Consider the following 19,388-nt stretch of genomic DNA (forward strand, 5'->3'; position numbering starts at 1 on the left):
CATAAGAAAGATCAAGCGTTTTTGCTAGTTAAGTGTAGCTATATGGAGAGATTCCTAGCATTGCTTCCATGTACAAATGTGTTGCAACCCAAGTTGATTCATCTCTAACTGATCTTTACACTGGTTCCTGATCCCCTTCTTGTGTTGACCTCTGTCGCTTTAAGGTTTCTGTATTAGTTCCTCTGGAGTGGGGTCATCAAATGCTTTCATGTTTTGGGTTTTCTACCTATCCACATAACTCATATATGTGCTCTCCTCTTGTCATGTGACCCAAGTCCAACAACATTGCTGTATTTGCCCTAGATCTAAAGTCTGCATATGAGGGAGAACATAACAATTTTTGGTCTTCTGAGCCTGGCTAACCTCGCTCAGAATGATGTTCTCTAGTTCCATTCATTTACTTGTGAATGATAGGATTTCATTCTTCATGGCTGAGTAAAATTCCATTGTGTATAAATACCACATTTTCTTGATCCATCTGTCAGTAGTGGGGATTTTGATTTACATCCAAAGTTGAGAATCTTTGTCAGAGGACCGTGGGTCTCATTTGAGCACCAATCAGAATTACTTGGCAAGTTTGGTGAAGTTACTGAGTGCCAGGCCTCTTCTTCTGCGTTTCCGATTCAGTAAGTAGGCTATGTATATGTGTGTGGGTGCGTTGTGTGTGTAACCTCAATCATTTGCATTTAAAGAATTTTTGATTAGTATATATTAATCGTACAAGAGTTTCATTGTGAGCTTTGATCAAATTTACCCCCTTTACTACTCTTATTCCACCTCCCTTCTCATTTGCATTTTTAAAAAGGCTCCCAGGTGAAACTGCTGCTACTACTGCCCACACTTTAAGATTCAGTCTTGGAAAACTTTGGTTCTTGTGATATTTTTAAATATCAATTTGAAGTTCAGCTGTGAGTGGAGTTTAGGGGAAGGAATGAAAATTGGTAAAATTGCTTATCTACCTTCTTTCCTCACCCCACCCTTCAAACTTGAACTGGGATCTACCACTGCATTGCCCCTCTTTAATTTCTTGTCTTTCTTTCACTACTCGAGGAAATGCAGGCCCTTCACAGGCTATGTGAAGGGCGGCAAGTTCGTTAGGCTGAACCTAATGCAAACCAAACTCTCGCCCGGCCCCCACCTGGCCCACAGTTAACTCTCCCAGTTCAACCACCTTTCCCCGGCCCTGCCCCCTGCACGTCGGAGGTTGCGCGGCAACGTGCGCCACCGTTGAAAGCGCACCGTGTGGCCCTAGTGGCGCACCGCGCTGCGCAGGCGCGAGGTGCCGGGCCCTGGAGCCGCTGTCATGGCCTACATCAACCCAGTGGTAAGGAGCGCTGCAGGGTCTGTTCCCAGGGAGTGCCCGGGACTCTGGGTTCACAGCAGTTGAACCCCACATGCCCTTTAACCCTTGTGACACATCACAGACTTTCATAAACCTTTTATCTTCACCTCTTGTGTTGGATGAGGCTGATGAAGGCCGGTAATTCCACCGGAAGTTAGGCCTGGTCCCACCGGAAGAACAAGTGTCCTCACCCAAACTGATGTCTGCGTTAGAAAGTGCCTAGACTTGCTGACTTTCTATATGTTTAGAAATTTCCCAGTTCACTTGTACTCGGATTCTAATTCTTTATATATTTTTAAGATGGGATCTTGAAATGTAACCCCAGGCTGGCCTCAAACTTGCCATCTTCCTACCACAGCCTTTCCAGTGCTGGGATTACAGGCATGCTCGGCCCAACTTCTAATGATTAGTTTTAGTATGGACATTGCTGATTCAAGCCATATTACTTACTGAACAGAAATAATAAGTAATATGATATGACCCGTTACCCGAGAACTTATTTTTAGTGTCTTTCCTTACTCTCCTTTTCCTTTCCCCATCTTTTAGTATCTTTTTAAAATAATTTTTAAAAATTTTTTAATTCATTTATTCATATGTGCATATGTTGTTTAGACTTTTGGTATCTTAATGCTTAAGTGTAAAACCCACAGACGTTGCCCTAATCTCCCCCAAAGGGTATCTAAACCTCACAGTGAGGATTTACAGAATTAAGTGGCACTTGTGAGACCCTCCATCAATCTTAAAAACCTGAATCAAAATAAAAAAGAGAATTCATCTTTATTATTGGCAGATTCATACTTCCAGAAAGACAATGTGCTGGTCTAGATAGTTTTTTTTTTTAATACCATGTGTACATATGTAGTATAAAAGGTCACATTTTTAGAGACATGCTATTTTAACATCCATTTTATGATAATGTTTTAGAAAATATAAAATGCATACACAAGCTTACGAGATGTAACAATTTTTCCCTTATTGTGAACTCCAAGGAGAATGAATGTGTGTATGTCTTCTTTAGAGAAGGAGTTAAGATGGACTTCTGGACTATACATGGTTTTAATAGAACAGGGAAAACAATACAAAGTCTCCACTTTCTAGAAGAGAAACTATGTTCAATACCTATTTTGCCTTTGAGAAATTGTGTTTTAATTTTTTTTTTTTTTTGACTGCTGCTGTTCTACTCTGAGGGCATGTCTTAAAGATGTTTTTGCCTGGAGTTTTTTCCTCTAGCTCTAAATGTGATCACACTAGCTGGGATTAACACTGAAGCACCAATTTAGAATGCCTTTATCAGGGTAAACTGTTCTAGAAGAAGCAACTAATCTAGGGTCATTTAGTCTTAATGGATATGTGTGTGAGTAACATATTATTTAAATGTTACTGATTGGCCTATTCATAGGCTTACTCTGGATCTTTGAAAGGATTAGTTTAAAACTTAGCTGCTCTTTGAGTATTTTATGGGTTGTATGAAAAAGCAACCCTAGAATGCCACGTTTTTCATTTAGGCCTTATTAAGCAATTTGAAAAAAGAGCAACTCAACTAAATTTATTTCACTATTTCTTATCAGTCCACTAGATCAGTATTATCTGTGCACTTGTTGCCATTTTGGATTGGGGACCTGGGTGGAGCATTTTTTATGTAGACTTGAAGGACTGAGTTGTTTTACATGTTCCTTGTTCTATTGATACAACCAATGTTTAATCTTGGTAGGAATCCACTTAATTTTATTTCATGGCATATTTTTACTATGAAATAGTTTTAGGATGTTTTTTGACTTTGTAGTATGCACACCGGAAGGATGAGGTTTGTGCGTGTCCTTTTTAGCTTCTGTTACAGGAAATCCATTTTGATGCAGCTATACTTTTACTTGACATCAGATCAGAGATCTTTGGAATTATGTGTATTTTGATTGTGGAATAGGCTTTGATTATCCAAATCTTCAGGCTAGTAGTTTGTTTACACTCATAGAAATAATACAGTGAGCCCTGGTAGTTTACTATTATCGTGGCTACTTTGAGTAAAAAGTAAATTGCAAACAAGATTTCCTTTCAACTGCCTTAAATTAATTTCCCATTTAAAAAGAAGTGGAAAGGTAAAATGGTGACACAAAAGCCAAATGAAGCTTTTACAGTAATCTTAAACTGGCAGAGGCTACTATGGGAATGAGACTAAGAAGTAGCGAAGAGGTCTGGTAGAGATGAACCAATGTGGGTTGCAATACACATATGCATGGAAGCAACACTAGGAATCTCTCTGAATAACTATCTTTATCTCAAACTAACAAAAACACCAAGTTTTTCTTATTATTTCTTATGTTTTCTCTTCAACAAAATTGGAGAAAAAGAGGGCAGAATAGGTTCTGCCCGAAAGCAGGGGGTGGGGGATGGATGGCCCAAATAATGTATACACTGTAAGGTACTGCAGAATTAAGACCACACCACGTGTGAAAAGGAAAGTTTTATTAATCCAGACCACGGGCTGTCACTCTCAGGTTCAGAGTGAAGTGGCTTGGCTGAATGGGTAGTGGCCTTTATAGGAGGGGCCAAGCCATGGGGGAGGGAGAGAGTCTCTGGTCTTTGATTATCTGCTATCACCAGATGGAACAGGTCGACATGCCTGGCTAGTTGAGTAACTGGAAGTTGTTTTGCAAGCCGAGAAACAAGTGGTCATAAATCAGGGGGTCTGGTTTTAAGGTGTAGCCTCGGGTCCTTCTGCCCGCCCCAAGAATGTCAGGGACCTAACATTCCAGCCTTTTGTTGGTATTATGGGCACCGATTGATCTAGCTGCTTCGTGGTGAGTGAGGGGCGTCGTTAAAGGGGGTTCAGCTGGAATTTGGAAATTTGTGAGGTCTCCAGGAGCAGAGGCTGACGGTTTGTCCCAGGCTTCATTTGCGGACAAAGCCATTTGTTGGGAGAAGGTTGTAGTAGCATCTGATGGGAAGTCTATCAGCTGAGTTCCCTGAATGATCCTGGAGGCATCTAGGTTAAAGAGCATTTTCCTGGTTTAAGGGTTTGTATTTCCATAGTATCATTACACGTGTTGCTGTTTTTCTTTCTATAGTAGCCTCTATAATGGACCTAGTAGACCGTATAACTGAGGGAAGGAAGCAGGGAAGTAGTATGCATGCTCCTAGAATTACGCCCACTGCCCCCACCAGTGTTTTAAATCCACCTATGTTAGAAAACCACCCTCCAAACAAGTTATTAGGATCCCAGCTTTTCCAAGTCTGGGCGGGGACATGGGAAAGCTTTGTCATTCCCTCAGTGATCTCCTCTTTGGCTTTTCCTTCATCATCAATCTGCAGGCAGCAGTTGTTCAGGTTAAATTTTCCACAAACTCCTCTCTCAGAGGCTAGCAAATAGTCCAAAGCCAAGCGGTTTTGAAAGATAGCATTGGGCATCTTAGTGCCTTGTTTTGCCAGCAAATTGAAGGCTCTTGCAGTCTCACTAGTAATAATTCAGCAACAGCCTGCAGCCTGATGATGCGGTTGAACATATGTATAGGGGTGCGGTAGCCCCAAGACCCATCCTCTGCCCAAGTGGCAGGAGTACTGGATGATTCGCTCACAAGGCCATTCATCCTTCCAAGTGCCTACTTGTAAGGTTCCTCGTTTTTTTCTATTTAATCTTTGTTCATATATGGGGACTCCCAGATTTTCACCTTGTCCAAGGGGGAGCAAGAAGAAGGATGGTCTGATGGAGTCCAGCACACAAGACCCAAACCAGTTTCTAGGCAACACTGTATAGGCTTGCCTTCCACAGATCCAATACACCCCCTGGGAGCCTGCCAGTTTATATCTGCTGTAAGATCATCCCATGCTGTTTTGAGATTAGAAAAGTTGGCCAGTGGGTGAGGCTGGGGTTCCGTATGGTGTGGATACCCCACCACTGAGTCTCTTGGGCTGTGTCATTGTAAAACTTCTGTCCTAGACAAGTAAGGTCCCACACTAGAGTAGAGAATTGTTTTCCATGGTGGGAGATACAGTAATTCCCAATAATGGAAGTTTTAAGGAGCCAGACGCTGTCCTGTGTCATGGGAAGTCACTTTCATTGAAAGGCACTCGTGGGTCTAACTCCCTTGCCTCCCAGGGCCAGTGTTCTCCCATGTTGGCGCCCCTGCACACATAGCAGGAAGTGACATTTAGTGTTTGGGCTATAGATTTGGCCAGTGTGAGGAACAAGTTTTTAGTTGTAACAGAAATGGGGAATTTATCTGGCATTTCCTCATAAAAGGAGTGGAAGACCTGGTATGGGGAACTCTCATGGGTAACAGTTGTTAATTTAAGGTGTAACAGAGTCCCGGGGTCAAAGCCTTGGCCATCTATCCTTATGCTAATTATCTGTCCCTATGTCCAATCAGATGACTTAAGTACAGTGAAATTTATAGAATTACAGGTGCCTTGATTGCAGTTAGGGGTAGTAGTGCCCTTTTGAAGGAGGGCTAAGTGTGTAGCCCCATGCCATATGGCCCATGAAATACAACTCCAATAAGGGCAAAAATGACAACCCTCATTATTACATGGCCAGGAGTTGTCTCCCCAGCACATACATTTTTCATTTGATGTATAGGTCCTTTCCCAACCCAGGCCTCCACAACCACAGCCTGTACCTCCACATAGCTTATCTATGGCCACACAAGCATCGAACAACAATGACACTGGTTTTTCAGGATCAAACACCTGGGTTCAAGTAACATTGTTCCCAGCAAGGTGGCCACTCCTGAGTTCTAACCATTGCTCCACAGGGCAATAAGTGGGGTTGAAGCAGGTAAATTGATTATCATGGGAGCACACTTGATAGATGGTGTCATTGTGAGTGCATGGCCTGATAACCGAGCCTGCACAGGAATAGTAAGTGTGGAACAGTAAAGTCTTAGTAGCAATACTTCCTGTGCTTGCAATGCACATGCATGGGTCACAGGAGGATTATTTCTGGGCTGCAAAGGGAAGGCAGATCGAGAGCCAGATGATGAATAAGAGCTTATGCAGGAGAGGTGTAGCCTCATGGGGCCCAGCGGTACGCAAGAGTACTCATCCTTTCTTGTAGTGGAAGAGTCTGAAGTTGGTGGGCAATGTTTTATCCTTGAAAGGTGCTGTCACTGGGGGATCCCGTTGAGCTTGATAGTGGTGGGTGTTGTGAGGATGACCAGATGAGGGCAGGTCCACTGAGGTACTAGCATAGAGGGTCGAAGATCCTGGAGGAGAGCAAGATCCCCTGGTTTAATTGAAATTGTTATAGGGCCCTCTGAGGGGTGGGGTAGGATCTGGTCTGCATGCTCTCTGAGAAGTTCCCAGAGGAGGCAAAGATAAGGTAGGTAGTCAGCCAGAGGAGCAGAGTCTGTTGGAGGCAAGTTTTTTAAGAGAAATGGGTGGCCATACATTATTTAAATGGGGCTCAAGAAGGAAGGGCTTTAGGGAGCCGGTCCCTTTAAGACCACACCTAGGTAGGTGACCTGAGGGAGACATAATTGACCCTTCCTCTTAGAGATTTTGTATCCCCAGAGGCCAGAAAGTTTTAAAAAGGACTCAGTTGCCCTGCAGATGAGGGGCACTGTGGCTCTGCATTGAAGAAGGGTGGCCTGTGGGTAGTGCCAATCTAATAAGTCTTTGGTTAGGGTTTGTCCACAAAGATGAGGGCTGTCTTTAAATTCTTATGGCAAAACTGACCAGGTTAGCATTTGTGGGACATTTAAAGGCAAATAGAGGCTGACTGTGAGAATGGAGGTTAAATATAGCACTTTTGGATAAAAGAGAGCTTTAGCTCATTATTTTTTATAAACTGACACTTTTAACTCTGTAAATATTTGTATCATATTTAGGTAAAGTATAGACACAGAACACAGTTACAAGGTGGTCATTTAAGAGACCTTTGCATGAGCAAATATGTAAATGAACTCTGATTTAGCAGTACTTAAAGCTGACAAGATCAACAGAAAACAAAAGTCCTATAAACAGTTTTTTTGTAGATGTTATTCAGAACAGAATAGTATTAAGATAACTTTGTTATCTTACAGAGAACTTGATTTTAGTTTGACATGACCTTAAAAATCATTTAGGCAACTCTTAGATTATAGTCAACTTTAACTTTATCATACACTGAAGCTTTTATTATACACTTTAAAAACTTACTCAGACATTCATACAACATACTAAACCCTTTGATGGTTTGTACTTATCCTTCCTATTTGAAACAATCTTTAGGACAAACCCTTCTTTACAAAATCCTTTCTCATCCAAAAACCATTCTTTTTTCCTTCAACTTCTCAAAAATATATTCAATACCTATCTATATCCTTTTCCAGTTGTTAACTTTGTAACTTGTATTTTAAAATTAACTTTTATAAGAATTTAAATTTAAAAAAAAACTGTCTTTCCTTTTTGGCTGGTGGATGAGACCATCCACCCTCACCATGGAGATCTAAGAAGGATAAAGCTTACCTGAGAAGTCAGGTAGCACCAAGTAGGTGACTGAGGCCTACCAGCTACTTGGACGGTTACCCTGGGCTCCTCCGAGCTGATCTTGAAGAGGGCCACATCAGTCTTCTGCCACCAGGCCCAAGAGGTCCGTGAGGCCTTCACTCTGTTGAGAGAAGGAGTGGGAGACTGGCCTGCCTTGCAGAGACAAAGAGAGGCAATCATCCTCCAGTGTCCATTCTGGCCACATTGTGGACAGGGTCCTGGTGGTGGGTGAGGTAAAGGGCAGTTTTTTTGCCCAGTGTCCTGTCTGGCTGCACTTGAAGCAGGCCCCTGGAGGTGTGCGTTGTTGTCCAGCTGTGGAGGAGGTGGCCTCAGGGCAGCCGCTAAGAGCTGGGCCTTTCACTGGTCTCAAACCTCATCTCAGTTATTAGATACCTTAAATGCCATTTTCACAAGATCTCCCTGGGGGGTTTGAGGGCCACCCTCTGCCTGCTTAAGTTTTCTTCGAATATCAGGGAAGGATTGGGAAATAAAAGAAGAGTTGAGAATAATTGAGTTAAGTATTTAAATTCTTTAATATAGGAGACTGAGTCATTAGAGAAGGAGCCAAGTCTCTCTTCAATTTGAGAGAGAGATCAGTCATGAAAGAGGGCACATGAACTCTGATAATGCCATCAGCTCCTGCCACCTCCCAGAGTGGTACAGGTGGCCTGAGGGTGCTTGGGAGGAGGTATGGGAGTGGGTATGGGATGCAGGTGGGGAGGAGAAGGGTGAGGGTGTAGCAGGGGCTGAGGGCAAGGCTGGCAGTGTTAGTCCCTGAGGAGCCGATGGCTCAGGGTCAATAGTGACCACTGTAGAAGGAGAATAGGGTGGCGGCTGTTTGGGAGAGCCAGAAGGGGTGGAAGAAGGAGGGGTCTGAGTCATGGGAGGATGAGGTGGGAGAAGAGATTGATGTAGAGGACTGGCAGGAGGAGTTGGAAGGTGGGCAGAGAGAGCCCTTGAGGTCACAAGTAAGAGAGTTCAGTGGGAGGGAGAGACATAGACTTTGAGAGGGGGTTTGTTGCTGGCAAAGAGGATTTGAACAGTGTTACAAGATTGGAGCAGGGAGGGTTGAGAGCAGAGAGAAAGGAAAGCTTGGACGAATGGAATTTCTGGTCACTTGCCATTGCGATGGCAGAAATTGTCAAGACCAAGAAGTGTGTGAAAATCAGAAGTACCGTTTTCAGGCCATTGTGAATGACTGTCTAGCTTGTACTGAGGCCAAATGGTGTTGCTGTAATAAATCAGTCGCTTAGGTTATATATCGTCTTGGAGACCAAGGGGGAGGGTGCGGAGGAGGCATCCCAGTGGATGCATCTAATGTAGAGTAGGAGGTCCCCATAATGTAGAAGGAGAGAGAGGGAGGGAGGGAGAGAGAGGGAGGGAGAGAGAGGGAGGGAGAGAGAGGGAGGGAGGGAGGCAGGTGCCTTGGTGAGTTTACTCTTCAGGCCAATATAGATCTAGGTCAAGATCTAGCTTCCCTTACGTGACTCAGGCAAGGAGAGTAGAATTCTCCAGTTGCCGCTTGGTCATAGTAAGCTGGAGGGGCTGTCAAGCTCTCACCTTGGGAGGAGGAAAGGAAAACAGGGAGGGAGAGTGAGAGAGAGAGAGAGAGAGAGAGAGAGAGAGAGAGAGAGAGAGAGAGAGAGAGAGAGAGAGATGGAGGGGGAAGCATAAGCGTCCCAGGCCTGATAGAAAGAATGCCTCAACTGGTTAGCCAGGCATCCCGTGCTAAGCTGTGGGTGCCCCAGTGGGCATAGGAGGCATGTACTGGCACGTCGCCATGACTACCAGACTAGACAGAGCAGGCAGCCCCGAAGGGGGGTGACACTTACCGAGCCTGAGGAGTAGGTCAGGTGGAGAGCAGTGGAAGAGAAAGGCTAATGATGGATGGAAAAGACAGCAAGGCAGTAAGGTCCAAAATCCACAGTCTGGAGGCACATGGGGTCAATTCAGCAGTCTGGGTTTGGGAGAGGGCAGGACACGAAAGCCAAGGGACCAGCCCAGGGCTGGAGCGTCCTGTTAACCTTTGCCAGGTTTCAGTACCAGATGTAAGGTACTGCCGAATAAAGACCACACCATGTGTGGAAAAGAAAGGTTTATTAGTCCAGACCGCGGGCTGTCACTCTCGGGTTCAGAGTGCAGAGGTTTGGCTGAAATGGGTAGTGGGCTTTATAGGAGGGGCCAAGCCATGGGGGAGGGAGAGGGTCTCTGGTCTCTGATTATCTGGAACAGGTCAACATGCTTGGCTAGTTGAGTAACTGGAAGTTGTTTTGCAAGCCGAGAAACAATAAGGCAGGGAGAAACAAGTGGTCATAAATCAGGGGGTCTGGTTTTAAGGTATAGCCGTGGGTCCTTCTGCCCACCCCAAGAATGCCAGGGACCTAACATACACATGTAAGTAAATGTAAAAATGATAAAATAAAATAAAAAAAACCCTAAAAGCCAAGTGACAACCATAACCAGATATCTTTGAGATTATCACATATTTTATTGTGGTTATGGTATTCAGCCTTGCAGATAGGCATCTATAAAGGGATTATAGCCGAGACTATGGGTTTGAAGCTAACACAATTTGTAGAAAGCTAAGACTATATTGGGAGTAGTATGTACTCAATAAAGATTCTTTAAAAAAAGACTAAGATTAGAAAGTGTGAGAACTTTTGTAAATGTCACAATTTGCCCTCAGCACAACAATCATATAATTAAAAAAAGAACATGTACACTGCATATCTTTTAAGACTAATCACATTTGAATTTGAGAAATTAAAAATTTAATAATTGTTTTTATGTAGCCCAAACTCTACAGATCTGTAATTGAAGATGTAATTGAAGGAGTGCGGGATCTATTTGCTGAGGAAGGTATAGAGGAACAAGTTTTAAAAGACTTAAAGCAGGTTTGTACACAATAGATCTCTCTCTGTATCTTTCATCTTAAAAAATCTGATAAATTGTATTCTAACCCCTCAGTTATATGTTAGTACTTATGCATTGTGCCTATAGCTGCCAATTTAATTCTAAAAACTTAAAAACTAGAAATATCCAACTAATGTTTAGGGTTTTTTTTTTCCAGTACTGGGGGGTTTAGCTTTATAATTTTTTAAATAATTTTTTGTGCATCTTTTTTTATTGTTGTGCTATGTGGGGATTCATTATGGTTCTTACAATGTATCAAATATATCATACTTGAATTCATCCTATCCACCTATACTGAGTACTGTGATTCTGGGAGGTTTAGTTTTTTTTTTTTTTTAAAGGATTTTTTTCTTCCTCTATAGCTCTGGGAAACCAAAGTTTTACAGTCCAAAGCAACAGAAGACTTCTTCAGAAATAGCATCCATTCGTCTTTGTTCACCCTTCAGTTGCCACACAGCTTGCACCAAACCTTGCCATCCACAGGTTGGATAAAATTAGTAAATTAGTAGTATTTTGCTCTTCAGAACAAGTTGTCATTTGATAGTGTTTTTTAGGCAGGATAATGGTCTTAAGGTGGAGAGGGCTTGAACCTCAAAAGTCATTTCCATTAAATGAACATAGTATAAATCATCACTTCATGTAATTAAAAACCTCAGGTTATTGAAAACAGTTTTTTAAAGACAATATTAAATTTCACAAAGATGATAAAGACTTCTTTACAGAAACAAGATGTATGGTTTGTGGCTTGTAGTGCCCATTGGCTATTTCAGAGAATTTGATTGGGTCTAGTCAGGGAATAAGCCAGCCAGCATTGCTGAAGTAATACAGGAAGGAGGAAAAGGTGGGCACTTGCTTGTTTGCGTATTCTCTCTCTCTTTGGCTTTCTGTGTATGTTACATATCTGTTATTGTGCTGGAAGCAATATGGAGAATGAACAGGATATGGAGAGTATTATTAAGCTGTTTTGCTTATATAAACTAATGACAAGGTACATTTTATTTTTGTTGTTGGACTTAATAAATCTAGGTCTCTGACAAACTGATATTCTATCTTTCTAGCCTTTTCTCTTTTGATTCTTACAATCTGTTTGGGACTGGGGTTTGAGCTCAGGGCTTTTCACTTGCAAAGCAGGTGCTTTACTTTTTGAGTCATGCCTCCAGTTCATTTTTCTCTGGTTATTTTGGAAATAGAGTCTTGCAAACTATTTACCTGGGTTGGCTTCAAACTGAACAGTGATCTCCCAATCTCAGCCTTTCAAGTAACTAGGATTATAAGTGTGAGCCACCAGTGACAGACTTCTCTTCTCATTGTTACAATCTTTATTATACTATCTGAGTGTATATGTGTGTATGTAATATATATATATATTACAGCTAAACCCAATAATATATATATACCCACACAAATAGATTTTATTGGGTTTAGCTGCAATTCAATAGAGTAGTGTCTGTAAGAAGTGAGGGTAGATTTTGGATTAGATTGTTAGTAATACATAGATTGAATGCTTGGGAAAATTCATATGAAAATTACATAGGCCAGGCAAGCACCACTGGCTCATACCTGTAATCCTAGCTACTAGGGAGGCAGAGATCAGGAGGATTGTAGGTTGAAGCCAGTCTGGGTAAATAGTCTGTGAGACCCTATCTTGAAAAAACCCATAAAAGAAAGGCTGATAGAATGGCTCAAGTGTTGGAGTGCCTGTAGTGTGAGGCCCTGAGTGTTCAAACCCCAGTATCACAAAAAAAAAAAAAAAAATTTACATATACCAAAGTGAAGAGAAAATAGGGTGCCAGTTCCTCTGTTACAAAATGCAAGAATTTAAGACTTGGCAGTGATTACAACTTATAAAAATGACATAAATTTTTATAGCTAATTCTGTGCTTATGAAACATAATTTTTCTTTGTAAGAATTAGTCATGGCAGTTTTTTTTTTAATTTTTTTCTTCACTTATTTACATGTGCATACATTATTTGAGCCATTCTTTCCCCCTGGTCATGGCAGTTTTAATTGTTGAGTTGATACATTAAAACATTTTCATCATTCATTGGTTTTTGGTTCTTTTATTCTTAACTTTCATATTTTATTGGGACAGCCTCTTTACTACTTCTCTGAGTAGCATTCTTTTGGATTTCTTAAAATCTCTCATTAAGTAACTCTAAAGATTCTTTTTACTTGGGGTTGGCAAGAGAACGCAGCGGGTAGGGAGGAGGAAAATACTGTGACTATTATCAAAAGCATAGTTAACACATCTCAGGTTCTTTGTCATTCAAAATTGCAATACTTCGTTTTGCCCGCAAGATGGTAATATTACCAGTGATTTAAATCACAAAATAGTCTGGCAACTAATGCATGTCTGGTTTTCACTCAACACCTCATTTTTATTCTATGTCTTAAAAGTTAGAATAATAGAAATAATTACATTTAAAATAAGACAGTTTTTTTCTCTTTATTCTCTTCTCCATGATTTATAATGAAGAGGTTTAAGAGGAATTACTGTATCCTTAAAAAAGTGCATTATAGACCATGTTCTTATCTGTCTTCATTTCTGGGCATCCTACAATAAGATTTGTGAAGTAAATAGCCTCATAAAATTGAAGCACTTTTTCATTGTATCTTCTCATGGTATGCTTAAGAAAAAGCCTGGTTAAAATAAACTTCTACAATCCTTTTATTTCTTTTGATAAAGAGTTCTAATTAAATCTGCAATTGAATAAGTCATTTGCCTTTGTCTCTTCCGCTTTGAAAACTTGTTTGCTCCATTATGTTTTTTGGCTGTGCTATTCATTTGTTTAGTCATATCCTGTATCATCAATTCTCAACTTTTTAAGTCTCAGGACTTTACACTCTCAATAACTGAGAATTCCAGAAAGCTTTTTAAAATGTGATTTCTAAGTATCTATTAACAGATTAGAAATTAAAACTGAGTAACTAAAAATGATTTATTAATTTAAGAATCCAATTGTGTTAATATTTACGAAAAATATTTTCCAGAACAAAAAAGATTTAATGAAAAGAGTGGCATTGTTTTCCTTTTCTGAAAATCTTGCTAATGGTTAATGTCTGGTTTAATACAAGACAGCTTTTTTTTTTTTTTTCTTTTGGCAATACTGGGAATTGAACTCAGGTCCTTGAGCTTGTTAGGGAAGAGCTCTACCACATGAATCATGCCCTTAGTCCTTTTTCTTTCAGTTTGTTTTTCAGATAGGGCCTCCAACTTTTGCCCCAGGCTGGACTTGGACTAGGATCCTTCTTCTTCCACCTCCCAAGTAGCTGGGGTTACAGAAATGAACGATTGTGCTTGGCATGTTTTTTGAGATTGGGTCTTGATAACTTTTTGCCCTTGCTGGCCTAGAACCACTGTTCTCCTGTCTCTGCCTCCCAAGTAGCCTCATACCTACTTTAATTTAAATTTTACTGTGTGTATTTAAGGTGGACAGCATGATGTTTTGATATTTATGTTTAGGTAGTGAAAAGATTGCTGTAGTCAAGCATATTAGTGTTATCTGTCACCTCATGGAGTTAACCTTTTTTTTTTTTTATAATAAAAAGTATGTCATTCAAATGTACGCTTTTAACAAAAATCCTGAGTATGGTCAACATTAAGTACAACCCTCATGTTGTACATTTGATCTCTAGACTGACTCATCTTACTATTTGCTACTTTGTATTCTTTGACCTAAATCATCCTAGTTCCTGTTCCCCTGCTACTGATAACCACTAATTATCTTTCTCCCTGTATTTGAGTTTTCTTTTCTTTCCTCTCTCTCATCTCTCCATCCCTTTTTTCTCCCTCCCCTTCCTCCCTCCCTTTTCCCCCTTCCTTCCTTCCCTTTTCATCTCTCCTCTCTCCCACTCTCTCCTTCTGTCCCCCTCTTCCTCTCTTCCCTTCTCCCTCTCTGCCCTCTCCCTCTCTCCCCCATCTCCCCCTCTCCATCTCTCTCTCCCCCTTTCCCACCTGCCTTCCTTCCTTTCTTCCCTTCTTCCTTTCATTTGTTCCCTCCCTCCTTTATTTCATCACTCCCTCCCTTCTTTCAGATTCTACATGTAAATGAATTGAGGTCATGGAGTATTTTTTTCTTTAAGTCTGCGATATTTCACTTAGCTTGAAGGCTTCCACATTCATTCATGTTGTGGCAAAGGACAGACTCTCCCTTTAAAAGACAGACTAATAATCCATTTTGAGTATATACACCATATTTTCTTTGTCCATTCTTCTATCACTGGACACTGGCTGTTCTTTTTTTTTTTTTTTTTTTTTCAGGCACAACTTTTTTATTTTTTTTTTTTTTACGTTTTGTTTTTAAATCAGTAAAAGAAACTGGGTCCTAGAAGCTGCAGTGATCTAAGCAGCAGCAAGTTTGTTTTTTTTGTTTCTTTTTTTTTGTTTTCGTTTAAATACGTTTAAATTATCACACTGCTGGCACACATCATATGCATGAAATTCTGCACCATACATACTAATTGTAGTAAAGTTATTTAACCCCCATCCCACCAAAAAAAAAAAAAAAACCCTACTCTGGAAGGTAATTTTCACTGAAATCTAATCAAACTTTGTTAAATGGATTGTGACAAGATTATAAATGGTATGAAAAATAACATCTTAACATTTGGCCATCAACTTAAGAAAAATGGTTTGCTATATAAATTTTTGCAAATTTTAAAAGGTAATATATTCTACCCTCATATGGTCCTCAGAATTAAAGCATAATGAACAGGAAAGAAAAAAGAATGCAACTGAGTGCTAAGGCAGAACACCTTGCCAGAAGTAATGAAGGTAGAGTATATACTAAATATCAAGTGCAGAATTTCATAGGGCCAACAAGGTAACAGTCTGTATTTTTCACTTACACAGGCGAGGTGGATTTTGCAATTACCAGTTGCGTTAAATGCACCAAATAAAGCTCCTAAAATTGATACTATAAGGCGCCACCTTAAGTTTTCCAGGCTGCAACTGTGCATAATTTTAAAATGGTTTCTTAAATTTATTTATTTTTTTTAAACATAACATGAGGAAGGTGTTAAAACTGGTGTAATAGCTCAATAGAATAAGTATTCCAGATTTTGGGAGGGATGAAGAGGGAGATATTCAGAACCCTTCACCAGAATCCCCCCAACTTGATCATAGTGGATTAATGATGTGCTTGTGGATGTGGTTAGTCAATGACACCAGCTTGACGGATCTTTCTTTCTGCACCAAATCCCATTGAGTTATCTGGTCCCCTTGGCTGACGAAGAACCATTAGACGAGGAGCACTGGCATCATCCAGGGTGATGTTCTTCAAGCGATTGACCAACCTGTCAGGTCGAGGAGCTGCAACAGCCTTGGGGCCCTCACAGACTCGCCAGACATTACAGGCACTGCACTTGCCAGTGCGCTGGTTAAGAATCACTGAGAACTCCACCTCATCTCCTGCCTGTAGCTCAATGCCATCCTGAACTTCCTTCACGTGGAAAAAGAGCTTCTTGCTATCTCCTACTTCATAGTTAATGAAGCCAAACTGATCTTTCACACACTCCACCGTGGCCCTACGCAGGGGTGTGATGTTGTAGGCCATCGTCTGTGCATTTTGGCCCAGGACACACAATTGGAACTTGACACTCTCCCCTTTCTGCAGGCAATCCCCTTTGTTGGCCATCCCAACTATGCCAAATGGATAGACTTCACCTTTCATATCCCCTTCCTCCACAATCTCAATCATTCCTTGGTACTCAATCTGCGTTGGATCAACACCCCTCAGAGGGCGAATGACTTTACCAGAGTAGATGGTGGGATCAGCTTCCTCAGTAATGCCATTCACTGAGTGAGTTTTGTTTACTTTTTCAGCACTAACTTTATTGCCTTTGCCTTTGGACAAGCTGTATTCGACCATGTCCCCCAGTTCCAGGCTATCGACATCACCAGAAAACTCACTATAATGGAAAAAGATTTCCTTATCATGATTGGCTGTTTCAATAAATCCAAAATTATCTTTCAGAGTTGCCACATAACCCAAGAGCCTTTTGGAGCTGGAATTACGACCTAAGAGTCGCACACAAGTTGCAATCTGCTGTCCAGGCCTCTGTTTGTCACTAATACTAAATTCAACCTTATCTCCTATTTGAGGAGAAGTAGATCCTTCCACATCCTTGGCTTGAAAAGCAATTGTCAGTTTCACCCCACAATCATCATAAGCAATAATGCCATCCTCAGCCTCCTTCTCTTTGCCTTTATTTGGGCTAGTGGTTTTAGGGTTAGAAAAAGTGGCTTCTTTTTCTACAGTGCCCAGAAAACGATGATCTGAATGGGAATGGTTGGCTGTTGTGAAAAAAGCTGCAGTGAACATAGGACTGCTGCTATCTTTATGAGGTAGTGATATAATTTCCTTTGGGTATATAACCGCAGGAAGGACTGCTGGGTTATATGATAGTCCCACTTTAAATTTCTTTAGGGACTTCTAAACTGGTTTCTACTATGGCTACACCATTCTACATTTTTACCAACAGTGTATAAACATCTCCTTTTTTGTATACTCACTACCACGTGTCATGTCTTATTTTTTTTGCTAATATCCTTATAGGTGTAGGGTTACATTTTATTGTAGTTTTGCATTTCTCTGGTGATTAGTAATGTCGAAAACCTTTTGTGTATGTATTGACCATTTTAAAAATGGATTGGTTGTTTTGCTGCTACTGAATTGTGTAAGTTCTTTATATATTTTAGATATTAATTATTTATTAGATGTATGGTTTGTAAATATTTTCTCCATTCTATAGATTGCCTTTTTATTTTGCAGATGGTTTCCTTTGCTGTTCAGAAGCATTTTAGTTTGAGGTAGTCTTGTGGTTAATCTTCATGGTTAACTTGATTGAATTGAGAGAAGCCTAACAGATTAGTAAGGCACACCTCTGAGTGTGTGTTTGAGGGCCTTTCCAGAGAGGATTAGCTAAGTGAGGAAGACTCACCCTGAATGTGGGTGATACCTGTAGGCAGGGGCCCAAGATGGAATAAAAGGGGAAGAAGGAGGAAGCCTGCAAGCACAGATATGCTCCAGTTTGCTTCCAGTTTTGATGAGGTGAACATCTTCTGTCTGCCATGGTGTTTAGCCTTGCCTCAGGCCTTAAAGGATGGGGCCTAGAGACCATGGACTAAAAGCTTTGAAACTGAACTAAAAGAAATCTTTTTTTCCCTTTAAGTTGTTTTTCTCAGGTACTTGTCACAGCACCCAAAATTTGACTAACAAAGTCCCATTTATCTACTTTTGTTTTGTAGCTTGAGCTTTTGGTATGGTATCTAAAACAATCATTACCAAGGCTGATATGAAGGTGCTTTCCCCTTCGTTCTTTTGGGAGCTGCATGATTCAAGCCTAATGTTTAGGCCTTTTATTCATTTTGAGGGACTATTTTTGTGTATGATCTAAGAGAAGGGTCCAATTTTATTATTTTCCATATGGAAATACAGTACCATTTTTTTGAAGAGACTATCCTTTCCCCATTGTGTCCTTATGCCTTGTTGAAATTAGTTTTCTATATATGTTTGGGTTTATTTCTGATTTCTATATTCTGCTCCACTAGCTATCCATTTTTATGTCAATACTATACTGTTTTGATGTCTATAGATTTGTAATTAAAAATTTGAAGTAGGGTTTTGCAGTGTTACCTAGGCTAACCTCACACTCCTGGGCTCAAGTGACCTTGCATGCCTCAGCCTCCTGAGTAGATGGGGTTACAGGCATGTTACATCACACCCGGCTTTGCAATATAATTGCGTTTGTTTTTAAAATTTTTTTGTTTTTGGCGAAGCTGGGGTTTGAACTCAGGGCCTCATGCTTGCTAGGCAGGCGCTTTTACCACTTGAGCACCTCCACCAGCCCTAACTTTATAATTCAATTTAGAAAATGTGATGCCTCCAACTTTGTTTTTCTTTCTCTGAATTGCTCTGGCTTTTTTGGGTGGTTTTGTATGAATTTTAGAATCATTCTTTGTATCTGAAGAATGCCATTGTAATTTTGATAGAGATGGCATTGCATCTGTGCATTGCTTTGGGTGGTATGGACATCTTAGCAATATTAATTACTTCAGTCCATGAACAGGGAGTATCTTTTCATTTATTTGTGTCTTCTTCAATTACTTTCATTATTATTTTTTAGTTTTCACATGAGAGGTATTTAGACACTAACATAACTGGGATTATTTTCTTGATTTCTTTTTCAGGTAGGTTGCTATTTGTTTACAGAAATGCAACTGATTTTTGTGTGTTGATTTTGTACCTTACAACTTTACTGAACTCACTTATTCAATCTGTATCTATCTATCTATCTATATTTTTTTTTTGTGGAGTCTTTGGAGTTTTCTATGTATAGGATCATAGAGATAACTTTTTTGTTTCTGATTGTATGCTTTTTGTTTCTTTTTCTTTCTCTTGCTAGTTCTTCTAGCTGTGTTGAACAGAAGTGATGGGAATGGGCACCCTTAACACCAGCTCCAGGAGAGAAAACTTCTAGCTTTTTCCTATTGATTATGTTAGGCATGGGTTTTCCATAGATAGCCTTCATTATGTTGAAGAAATTTCCTTCTATATCTGAGAGATTTCTTTAATCAAGAAAGTGTATTGGACTTTGTTAAGTGCTTTTTTCTCTATCAATTGAGATGACCATGTGGTTTTTATCTGCCATTTTCTTGTGATTTTTTTCATT

General features: G+C 40.4%; 1 protein-coding gene and 1 pseudogene across 1 annotated transcript in view; one reads left to right on the forward strand and one right to left on the reverse strand.

The window, feature by feature from the left end:
• Nucleotides 1-1,394: 1,394 nt before the first annotated feature.
• Gtf2a1l (general transcription factor IIA subunit 1 like) overlaps nt 1,395-19,388 on the forward strand; it is a 63,914-nt gene continuing 45,920 nt past the window's right edge. The window contains exons 1-3 of the mRNA XM_074049016.1: nt 1,395-1,480; nt 10,608-10,695; nt 11,077-11,197. Of these exons, the coding sequence (XP_073905117.1) occupies nt 1,395-1,480; nt 10,608-10,695; nt 11,077-11,197 (295 nt within the window). The remainder of the gene's footprint in view (nt 1,481-10,607; nt 10,696-11,076; nt 11,198-19,388) is intronic.
• On the reverse strand, nt 15,674-17,038 carry LOC141414977 (cold shock domain-containing protein E1 pseudogene; annotated as a pseudogene).

The sequence above is a fragment of the Castor canadensis genome, chromosome 12 (genome assembly GCF_047511655.1).
Source record: "Castor canadensis chromosome 12, mCasCan1.hap1v2, whole genome shotgun sequence".
NCBI classification, from domain to species: domain Eukaryota; kingdom Metazoa; phylum Chordata; class Mammalia; order Rodentia; family Castoridae; genus Castor; species Castor canadensis.